This window comes from Urocitellus parryii, chromosome 1 (genome assembly GCF_045843805.1).
Source record: "Urocitellus parryii isolate mUroPar1 chromosome 1, mUroPar1.hap1, whole genome shotgun sequence".
NCBI lineage: Eukaryota > Metazoa > Chordata > Mammalia > Rodentia > Sciuridae > Urocitellus > Urocitellus parryii.
The window spans coordinates 65,124,371-65,136,749 of record NC_135531.1 but is presented as its reverse complement, the minus strand read 5'-3'; the positions used below and the strand labels follow the sequence as shown (position 1 = coordinate 65,136,749).

General features: G+C 33.6%; 1 protein-coding gene across 1 annotated transcript in view; it reads left to right on the top strand.

The window, feature by feature from the left end:
- Positions 1 to 12,379, top strand: part of Ssbp2 (single stranded DNA binding protein 2) — a 342,976-nt gene that overhangs the window by 79,893 nt on the left and 250,704 nt on the right. The window contains exon 2 of the mRNA XM_026394552.2: positions 12,192 to 12,264. Coding sequence (XP_026250337.1) covers positions 12,192 to 12,264 — 73 coding nt within the window. The remainder of the gene's footprint in view (positions 1 to 12,191; positions 12,265 to 12,379) is intronic.

Sequence of the window (12,379 nt, the reverse complement as noted above, 5' to 3'; positions counted from 1 at the left end):
ATGCAAGAGAATGAATTTACAAAAATGAACTCAAAATCACAGACTTTAAATGTAACACCTGAAACAGAACTACTTGAAGAAAACATAGGAGAGAATCTTCATGACATAGGTTTTAGCCATGCTTTTATGAATGTGGCCCCCAAACACAGGCAACTAGAAACTAGACAAAAATCTTTTGCAAAGGAAACAACACAGAGTGAAGAAATAACCTACGGAATTGGATAAAATATTTGAAAATCAAACATCTTCTAAAGGCTTAACATTAAAAATACGTAAGGAACTGAATTCAAGAGCAAAACAACAACCTGATTAAAAAATAAACAAAGGACCTGGTTGTATATTTCTGAAAACAATGCATATGAATTACCCACAGGTACATTAAAAAATACTCAGCATAACTAACTATGAGAGGAATGCAAATTAAAATCACAGTGAAGGGCACATTGGTACATGCCTATAATCCCAGTGACTTGGGAGGCTTAGAAAGGAGAATCACAAGTTTGAGGCCAGATTCAGCAATTTAGTGAGAACTTGTCTCAAATAAACACTGAAGCTGTTATCCTATCTGCAATCCCTAGCTGAGGCAGGAGGATTATAAATTTGAGGTCAGCCTGGGCACTTTAGCAAGACCCTAGCTCAAATTTTTTTTTCTTTATGTGCTGGGAATTGAACCTGGGCCTTGGGCATGCCAAGCAAGCATTCTACCACAGAGCCACATTGCTAGACCCCCATCCCAAAATTTTATAAAATGGGAATGGGGTAGGGTGGGGGTACTGTCAATTGAGCTTAGTGGTAGAGTGCTTGTCTAGCATATACAAAGCCCTGAATTTAATCCTTAGTACCACAAAAAATTAAAATAATTTTTAAAAGGAAATAAAATAAAATGAAACAACAGCAGCCCAAAATGAGGTGTCACCTCACATCTGTTAGAATGGCTATTAGAAAAAGAGAAGCAGGATGCGGGAGTGCACGCCTGAAATCCCAGCAGCTTGGGAGGCTAAGGAAGGAGGATCACAAATTCAAAGCCAGCCTCAGCAAAAGAGAGGCACTAAGCAACTCTGTGAGACCATGTATCTAAATAAAATACAAAATAGGGCTGAGATGTGGCTCAGTAGTTGAGAGCCCCTGAGTTCAATCCTTGGTATCAAAAAAAAAAAAAAGAAAAAAGAAAGAAAAGAAAAAAAGATAAGAATTGGTAAGGATGAAGGGAATAGAGAACTTGTACACTGTTGAAGGTAATGTAAATTAGTACAGCATTAGTATAGCTATTATGAAAACAGTATGAAGGCTCCTCAAAAAACTACAGAAAGAATTACCATGTGATCTAGCAATTCTACCACTGGGCATATATCCATAGGAAATGAAATCAGTGTATTAAAGAGATATATGCATTTCTATGTTAATTGCAGCATTATTCACAATGGCCTACATATGGAGTCAATTAAGTACATCAGTAGAGAAATGGATAAAAAAAAATGTGGAATACATGGAGTACTCTTTAGCCTTAAAAAGGAAATCCTGTCATTGATAGTAACATGGATGATCTGGAGGACCTTATGTTAAGTAAAATAAGTCAGGTAGAGAAAGATAAATACCACATGATCTCACTATATGTGGAATCTAAAAAAGTCAAACTCAAGAGAATAGAATACTGATTACCAGGGTCTGGGAGTGACGATAATTGGGAGATATTGGTCAAAGGATAGAAAAATTCGGCTAGAAGGAATAAATTCAGGAGACCTATTGTACAATATGTGACTATAGTTAATAACAATGTATTACATACTTGAAAATTGTTAAGAGAGTAGATTTTATGTGTTTTCACTACCAATTAATAAATAAATGAGAGAACGGGAATGTTAATCAGCTTGATCGAGCCATTCAAAAATTTATACATGTGTCAAAACATCATGTTGTATGCCAAAATTAAATACCGTTGTCATTAAAAAAATAAAAAAAACTAAAGTTGCCAAAAAAAAATTCTAAATGCTGTCCTCTTTCAAAAACAATTCCTGACCAAAACACAGTGGGGAAAAAATATTTACAGAAAATCTGTTGGTTTTAACATTTTTATGTATAGACACATACCTTCGATTTTTGTTATTGTGAGTGGCACAAAGTTTAATCTTTTACTGGAGTCATAAAACTACCATTATGACTGTTAGAGGACAGTGCTATAATAAGAGTTGCCTCAGGCCTTCTGTGGGAGGTATGGGGATGTCTTCCCTTATTCTTAAGTAGGCCATACTAGTTTTACTTAGTTTCTGACCCATCTCTCTTAGTTGAATTTCATCTCTCACTTCTTATTTTTATTAATGTTTTACCAGTAGCAGTAAATCATATTTCCTTCTGTATACACATTGTATGTATTTAGTACTTATTAATTTTAATAATGGTTTGAACATTTCTTGATTAAATTTTTAATGTAACGTTACACACACTTATCACTATTTAATTCCTCCATTATCAGATATTTAGGTTGCCAGTTTTTTACTGCTGTGATTTTTCCACAGGCATCATTATGAATAGTTTGGATTTCAGATTAATTATTTAGAATAATATTTCAGAATAAAAATTATTTGGTTAAAGAATATGAAAGATTTATTTATTTTTAAAAGCAGTTAGTTTATTTCTTTTTAAATGGGTTATGTAAACACAGGGGAAATAAACAAAAAACGAGTTATATTATAACAAAATCTCCCTCTTATCCTAGGCTTCCAGTCCCTGGTTAAAAAAAAAAAGTCTTGTAATAAAATATATATTTTAATTCAAATAGTCCCACAAAGGTGAGAGGCATGGTAGTGACCTGGCTCTGGTACTTGTGTTGTATATGTATAAATATCTCTGGAAGAATATATGTGTAATGTAGATGGGTATATACACTAACCCTGTTCTACACTTTTTTACTTACTAATTTATCTTCTCATCTTGCCATGATGTTATTTTCCTGAAAACTGCATCATTTACATTTCCATATTTTACCCTTATAGGCACTGAATGCCTATTTAATGTTTTAAAATCTCTGGTACATTCATTAGTGAAGTTTTGAAATATTTCTTATGACTAGGTGATCAAATATTCTTCCTTAGCATTGCTTTTTGGCTGTATGTAACCATTCTTATTTGACTTTTCACTTGTATACCTTGTTCATTATTTTAAAATTAATGTCATTATATTCTGGCATGTCATTTTATACACTTTATATATGTATATATATACATATATATGTATATATATGTGTGTGTGTGTATAAATGATATTTAGCATATTAGCCTTTTGTCATCCTTTTAATTGCATATTCCATTTACTCAGTCCTTTATTGCTTTCTAATTTTATTTGATCTTTTTTAGAAGTAAAAAAGCCAAGTTGTTTTATTTATTAATTTTTCTGGTTGTATACAAAGTATATTCACAGCAATTCGTATCTTCATACATGTACTTTGGATAATAATGATTGCCACATTACACCATCATTTATAACCCCATACCCCCTCCTTCCCCTCCCACCCCTCTGCCCTATCTAGAGTTTGTATATTCCTCCCATGCTCCCACTCCCTATCCCACTATGAATCAGCCTCCTTATGTCAAAGAAAACATTCAGCATTTGGCTAACTTCACTTAGCATTATCTTCTCTAACTCCATCCATTTACCTGCAAATGTCATGATTTTATTCTCTTTTATTGATGAGTAATATTCCATTGTGTATATATGCCACATTTTAAAAAGTCCATTCATCTATTGAAGGGCATCTAGGTTGGTTCCACAGTTTAGCTATTGTGAATTGTACTGCTATAAACACTGAAGTAGCTGTGTCCCTGTATATACTGTTTTTAAGTCCTTTGGGTATAGACCGAGGAGAGGGATACCTGGGTCAAATGGAGGTTCTATTCCCAATTTTCCAAGAAATCTCCATACTGCTTTCCATATTGGCTGCACCAATTTGCAGTCCACCAGAGTGTATGAGTGTACCTTTTTCCCCACATCCTCGACAACACTTATTGTTATTTATCTTCATAATAGCTGCCATTCTGACTTGAGTGAGATGAAATCCTAGAGTGGTTTTGATTTGCATTTCTCTAATTGCTTGTGATGATGAACATTTTTTCATATATTTGTTGATTGATTGTATATCATCATTTGAGAAGTATCTGTTCAGGTCCTTGGCCCATTTGTTGATTAGGTTATTGTTTTGGTGCTTAGCTTTTTGAGTTCTTTATATACCCTAGAGATTAGTGCTCTATCTGATGTGTGAGGGTTAAATATTTGCTCCCAAGATGTAGGCCCTCTTTTTTACCTCACTGATTGTTTCTTTTGCTGAGAAGAAACTTTTTATGGATACTTGAGTTTAATTCTTGCGCCACAGGAGTCTTATTAAGGAAGTTGGGGTCTAATCTCATGTGATGAAGGATTAGGGCCTACTTTATCTTCTATTAGACACAGGGTCTCTGGTTTTATTCCTAAGTCCTTGATCCATTTTGAGTTGAGTTTTGTGCATGGTGAAAGATAGGGGTTGCCTTCAATTTTTCTCATTTAGAATGATGTTGGCCTGGGGCTTAGCATAGCTAGCCTTTATGCTGTTGAGATATGTTCCTGTTATCCCTAATTTTTCTAGTGTTTTAAGCATAAAGCGGTGCTGTATATTGTCAAATGCTTTTTCTGCATCTACTGAGATGATCATATGATTCTTTTTCTTAAAGAGAGAGAGAATTTTTTAATATTTATTTTTTAGTTTTTGGTGGACACAACATCTTTATTTTATTTTTATGTGGTGCTGAGGATCGAACCCAGCGCCCCACGCATGCTAGGTGAGCATGCTACCGCTTGAGCCACATCCCCAGCTCTGATCATGTGATTCTTATCTTTAACTCTATTAATGTGAAGAATTACATTTATTGATTTCTGTATGTTGAACTAACCTCATGTCCCTGGGATGAATCCCACTCGATTTTGGTGGTGCATGATCTTTTTGATATGTTTTTGTATTTGATTTGCCAGAATTTTATTGAGAATTTTTGCATCTATGTTCATTAGAGATATTGGTCTGAAGTTTTATTTTTTTTATGTGTCTTTGCCTGGTTTTGGAATCAGGGTGATATTGGCCTCATAAAATGAGTTTGGAATTGCTGCCTCTTTTTCTATTTCCTGAAATAAATGGAAGAGTATTGGTATTAGTTCTTCTTTAAAGGTCTTGTAGAACTTGGCTGTGGATCCATCCACACCTTGGATTTTCTTGGTTGGTAGATTTTTGATGGCATCTGCTATTTCATCACTTGAAATTGATCTGTTTAAATTGTGTATATCGTCCTGATTAGATTTGAGCAAGTTATATGTCTCTAGAAATTTGTTGATGCCTTTGATATTTTCTATTTTATTGGAGTACAAGTTTTCAAATAATTTCTAGTTATCTTCTGTATTTCTGTAGAGTCTATTGTGATATTTCCTTTTTCATCACGTATGTTAGTGATTTGAGTTTTTGCTCTCCTGTTCTTCATTAGCATGGCTAAGGGTTTGTCAATTTTATTTATTTTTTCAAAGAACCACCTTTTTATTCTGTCAATTTTAAAAATTATTTCTTTTGTTTTAATTTCATTGATTTCAGCTTTGATTTTAATTATTTTCTGTCTTCTACTGCTTTAGGTATTGATTTGTTCTTCTTTTTCTAGGGCTTTGAGATATAATGTTAAGTAATTTATTTGTCGACTTTTTCTTCTTTTAAGTAATGAACTCCATGCAATGAACTTTCCTCTTAGAACTGCTTTTATAGTGTCCCAGAGATTTTGATATGTTGTGTTTGTGTTCTCATTCACCTCTAAAATATTTTAAATCTCCTCTTTGATGTCTTCTTCAACCCATTGTTCATTCAGTAACATATTATTTAGTCTCCAGGTGTTGGAGTGGATTTTATTTTTTATTTTATAATTGATTTCTAATTTCATTCCATTATGATCTGACAGAATGCAGGGTAGTATCTCTACTTTTTTTGTATTTTCTAAGAGTTGCTTTGTGGCGTAGTATATTGTCTGTTTTAGAGAAGGATCCATGTGCTGCTGAGAAGAAAGTGTATTCTCTTGCTGAAAGATGAAATATTCTATATATGTCAGTTAAGTCTAAGTTATTGATTGTATTATTGAGTTCTGTAGTTTCTTGTTCAGCTTTTGTTTCAAAGATCTATCTAGTGATGAAAGAGGTGTGTTAAAGTTACTCAAAATTATTGTGTTGTGGTCTGTTTGACTCTTGAACTTGAGAAGTTTGTTTGATAAACATAGATGTTTCATTATTTGGGGCATATATATTTATAATTGTTGTCTTGTTGGTATATGGTTCCCTTGAGCATTATGTAGCATCCTTCTTTATCCTTTTTGACTGACTTTAGTTTGAAGTCTACTTTATTTGATATGAGGACGGCAACCCCTGCTTGCTTCTGTAGTCCATGTGATTGGTATGATTTTTCCCAATCCTTCACCTTCAGTCTGTGGATGTCTTTTCCTATGAGATGAGTCTCTTGGGGGCAGCATATTGTTGGGTCTTTTTTTTTTTTGATCCAATCTGCTAGTCCATGTCTTTTGATTGGTGAGTTTAGGTCATTAACATTCAGGGTTATTATTGTGACATGATTTTTATTCCTAGCCCTTTTTGTTTATTTTTGGTATTTAATGTGACTTGGTTTCTCCTCTGATCAGATTTTCCTTTAGTGTAATACCTCCCTCTGCTGATTTTCATTATTGTTTTTCATTTCCTCTTCTTGGAATATTTTGCTGAGGATGTTCTGTAGTGCAGGCTTTCTAGTTGTAAATTCTTTTAACTTTTGTTTATCATGGAAGGTTTTCATGTCATCATGAAATCTAAAGCTTAGTTTTGCTGGATATAAGATTCTTGTTGGTATTCATTTTCTTTCAGAGCTAGGTATATGTTGTTCCAAGATCTCCTGGCATTGAGGGTCTGGGTTGAAAAATCTTCTGAGATACGAATTGGTCTCCCCCTATATGTCATTTGATTCATCTCTCTTGTGGATTTTAAGATTCTATCCTTATTCTGTATGGTAGGCATTTTCATTCTAATGTGCCTTGGTGTAGATCTGTTGTAATTTTGTACATCTGGTGTCCTGTAAGCCTCTTGTATTTGGTTTTCCAATTCGTTCTTCATGCTTGGGAAATTTTCTGATATTATCTCATTGATGAGAGCATTACATTGGTTTGAAACTCTGTGCTTTCCTCTATCCCAATAACTCTTAGATTTGGTCTTTTGATGCTGTCCCATAATTTTTGGATGTTCTGTTCATGGTTTCCTACTCTCTTCACGGTGTGACTAACTTTATTTTCCATATTGTATACTTTGTCTTCATTATCTGACGTTCTTTCTTCCAAGTGATCTAGTCTGTTGGTTATGCTTTCTATTGAGTTTTTAATTTGATTTATTGTATCCTTCATTTCAAGGATATCTCACTGTTTGTTTTTCAGAGTCTCTATCTCTCTCTTGAAGTAATCTTTTGATACCTCTATTTGCTCTTTTTTTCTCTTTGTTGGAGTGATCAATTTTTTTGCCCGTATTTGCTCATTTAGGTCATTCTTTAATTCACAGGTCATTTTAATTATGAACCTTCTGAACTCCTCTGACATTTCATCAACTTCACTGTTCATGGATTCTGTTATTATAATGTCCTGGTTTGTTTGGGGGCACTTTCCTCCTTTGTTTTTTCATGTTGTCTATGTGTCTTCCTTTCTTGCATTGTGGATCTGAGATATTACAGTTTTTTCCCTATATTCTTGTACTACCTGTGCAGATTGTTTGTACCTCACCTTGATGTTGGGTTTCCAGACCCTGCTGTTGTCGCTCAATGTATTCTACCGCTTCCTGGACCTGGGTCCTGTGCAAGTTGGCATGGATGGATGTGGGCCTGTGGGCTCGACCTAGAGTAGCCTGCTGGTTGGAAGCGGCAATCCTGCACAAGAGGCTAAGGATCTGGCAGCTGGTGGAGGAGTGGACTGGGCCTACTGTGAGCCTGGGTCCCTTGCAGACTGGTGTTAATTTTATATGATTTTTGAAGGGGAAGTCAGCTGTTTAATGTTTGACATTTAAAAAAAATTTTCAAGCATCTCTAATCCTCTTTTAATTGTAAATTTAAAATATAACAAATCTCATTTTTGTTACAGTCATGTGTCACATAAAATTAAGTGGGATTTACCCATTCTTCTTTTAATAGAGCAAAAGGTTAGACTGTAGAACTATTCAATTTTAAATTATAAATCAAAATTATTAGATTTGGAATTACTGAAGACTAGTTGAAGGAGATTGGCTCTGTTTGACTGGAGATTGGTAGAATTTGAATTGTGGGATTTTATCATTGTTGATTTTCCATTCTGTGTACTATGTACTTGTGAGTGCATGTGTGAGTAATTGAAAGATAGTAAGTTTAACGTATATAACTTGCATAAGTCAAATGTAATTATTACTTAGAGGAAGCTCCCAGTGGACTTCCCTTTTGGCTCTTCTCTATGTTCTTCTCATTTTAATATCTACCTTTAAAGCTTAGGCACCTGTGGTGACCAGGGAATAAAGAAGTTATTGAGTTATATCAGATATACTTTGTATTTCTGTCTTTGTTTTTTTTCTCTCTCAAATTTTTGTCCATGATTTTGATAACTCAATCACTGATAAGCAGTTCAAAATAGAATGAAATGAAGATAATTTGAAGACGTATGACCCATGAATCAGATATACCTTTTCTTCAGTAAATGTAATATGGTGGTGGTGGTGGTGACAATCATGGAGGAGGAGGAGGAGGAGGAGGAGGAGGAGGAGGAGGAGGAGGAGGAGGAGAAAGAGGATAAGATGATGATGATCTGGGTCTGTTTTTTGCTATTAACTCTCACCATATGATTATTAATTTTTTCTATGTATTTAGATTATATTATAAGCTATTAGATTGACTAGCTATACTTTATCAAAAGTACTTCAATTTCTAAAGATCATAAAAAGGAAAAAGAAATATTAATTCAAAAGTATATACTATTTAAATATCAGTAAATTCAATATTTATCTAAAAGTTTTCCCTTTTTAGTAGAAATTGAATCCAAATAAAATGTTACCTTCTTATGTTTGGTGATCTTATGTCACTGGATAAGGGAGCATGCTTTGATTTAACTGCATGGATGGAAGAATGTCACTTTCCATTTTCCTGAAATCATTTGTGTTCAAATAGTATCTTTTACTTTAGGGTTTTTCTTATAGAACTTTCTGGACATTCTGATTTCTGGTGATTTCAGGATTTTTGTTGTGGGAGCTAATATAAGTACATAGCATTTGTAGCTGAAGCTGATAGCTCTTGCTAATGCTGTGTGGAGTTCCTCAGGAGCAGGAAGTGGGACAGAAAGGAATGTTGAATGTGGGAGAAATTGTGGCATTAGAAATCATTACATCACTTGGTAATATATTATTGTATGTAGGATAACTGAAATTATAATTGTTATTATTTAATGTACTAATTCTTTCAGTAATACAAGGAAAGTGTTATTCTTTCCATTTGACAAATGAGGAAACTGAGATTCAGAGAAAATGTATTTTGCCTAAGTAAACATAGGTACCATAAAAACATAAAGAAAGTGAATTTAATTTTGGACATGGTCAATTTTAAGAGAGAAACATCTTGTTAGAAACTTCACATAGTAATTTGGAGAAGCAGATTTGGAACTTAGGACCGAGGATAAGGTGCAAGGGATAAGTTTGGGAAATTCTGTGCACAGAGTTGATGATTAAAATACCAGAGAATTGCTGGTTATGTTATGGAGTCATCACAGCAGTAGAGTTAATTAGGTGTTCACCCATGCATTGTTTCCTGCCATTCTTTTTGGAAGATAGGTCCTAACTATCTAGAAGCATTAATCTTGTTCAGAGGAGCTTGCAAAACATAGATAGATGAGGTGGCATTATAGATAGATTTTCTTAGCCTGGTTCCATTCCATCACCCTGTCTGCAATGATGAGCTACCACAGTACAGATTCTAAGGTAACAGAGTGGGCACACACCCAGGGAAGGTGCTTCAGAGTCTCATGTTATTTGAAACCCTTTCCCCTATTGATTCTGAGCCTTTTCCAATACATTTTTTTTTTCTCTTTAAGACTCACTGCCTAGATCCAGAGAGGAAGAAAGTGGGGATTATTGCTTGTAATTGTATTTGCAATTGTTGGAAAAGTGAAATTACTTAATTCATTTGTTTTACCAATAAAAGAGCTTATTAATGTTTATAAATTATTAAGTATAGAACGAGCAGTAAGGTTTTGATAAGTGACATGATTAAAGAGAAAAATCCATATTTTTTGCTTGTAATTAGATATTATTTTTGTTATTTAAATAGGAAAAATAGAAGAAATTTATTAGTGCCTTTACTATCATAAGGAAGAGATTACAAATTATAAAGAAGTAAGAAGTAACTCACTTGACTTTAAGGAATGGGGTTTATTGAAAGGACACAGCAATAATTGTGCTATGCTTTAATTGTTCTGATGTCTGTCCTCTTTCCCACAGCCCATTATGGTGATCATGCTTTGTTCTGTCTCTTACTTTCAAATTCCCAAACTTGGTGGAACAACCTTATTGTTTTGTTTTTAACATAGACCCTTACTGTAGTGAAAACCATTGATTAGTTTCTGGGCCCAAGGCTTTGCAAACTGCAAGGAATTACTTGAAGTTGTTTCTTCTCACTTGGGCAGTAGGGCAGCACTGCCACTGGCAGGCAATTTTGAGGCTTTACAGTCTAGTCAGGAAGATTTTACAATTTTTTCTTTCCCAGTAAAATTTGCCATGATGGTCAGTGAATAGAATGATAGGGTGGGAATGGTTAGTGGAGAGGCAGGTGTGTGGTATATATTTGAAGAATGTGTGCCAAGAATTACCAGCAGAAATATTTGTTTGAAACTACAGGGGCATTCAGATTCTTGTCTCCTTTCTGATGCACTCTGAGGATGAGTCACTTCCACTGGGAGACACAGCTTCTGAAAACAGCAAAAAACATATCGTATGTGTTAGGGTAGGGAAAAAAAGCTGAGAAGTACTGACCTAGGAAATGTTATTGAATTTGAAAAGAAATGGGAAAATGAATAAGGAAAGAATTACATGGACAGAGCACCTTATTTTGCACAGGGTTTCTTTGTGTAACAGATGCATGATATGTTGTCATGAAAATGAAGAACATTATCACTTTTGCAAATGCCATCAATCTTTAACAATCAAAAATTCGCTTGGCAAGAGTAGTGGTGCAGTATACAGAATTGTGGTTATTGTTACATTGTATTGTTTACTGTAAACCCAACCCAATATTGGTAAATATAGTGTAGCAGAAACTGAACTGTTGTGAGCTATCTGGGCATTCGTCCAAGATATCATTAAAAATACTGCCTCAGACTAATTTGGGTTTATGAATAATATTTTAACAGCTCAACTGAAATTGAGCCACATGGTGTAGCTTAAAAACACTGAATCCACAAGATAGTAAGAGTAGTGTAACTGTATACTACACACTCAATATTATATATTTGAGCAATAAATTTATATGTAATTTTGTATTAACCTTTAAGCCGTAAATGCCCACACACTTAATATGATGTTATTTTTGAAATTTACATAATGCTGTAGTTTTTAAATGAATTTTAATGTGTTATAGACTAAAAAATTAATTGATATAACAATCATACCTGAACAATAAGGAGAGGTTGCTAAAAAAGTGGAAATTCAACACAAATTTTGACATATGGTTCTGCACACAACTAGGGTTTACATTAGTATTTACTGTAAAGATGGAAGGAAATAAGTTGTTGGAAAAGTGAAATAACTTAATTTATTTGTTTTACCAATAAAAGAATTTTACTTTAAGAGCTTATTAATGTTTATCTATAAATTATTAAGTATAGAATGAGCAGTAAGGTTTTGATAAGTGAGATGATTAAAGAGAAAAATCCATATTTAGATATTTCTTTACCCCAAAAGATATGTCTTTTTCATTTTTTGCTGTTTTAATTAGTTTAAATTCTTTCTGAACATAAATGTATAAATTCCCATTGAAATTGTACAGGAAGGATTTATTTTCTTTCACTGTTAGTATATAAAATGTTTTTGCTGTGGAATGGAAAGATGTTCATTATTTAAAGAATGAATTTTACTTATTTCTCTTCTCAATAAATGTTTTATTCATTTTCCAGGTTAGCACTCTATGTATATGAATATCTGCTCCATGTAGGAGCTCAGAAATCGGCCCAAACATTTTTATCAGAGGTATGTTTTATATATTTTTTGTATTGCATTTTGATTTCTTATATAAATGAATGAAAAATATACTTTTAACAATTATTTGAAAAAATTGATTGTTATATATTATACAGTGAATGCT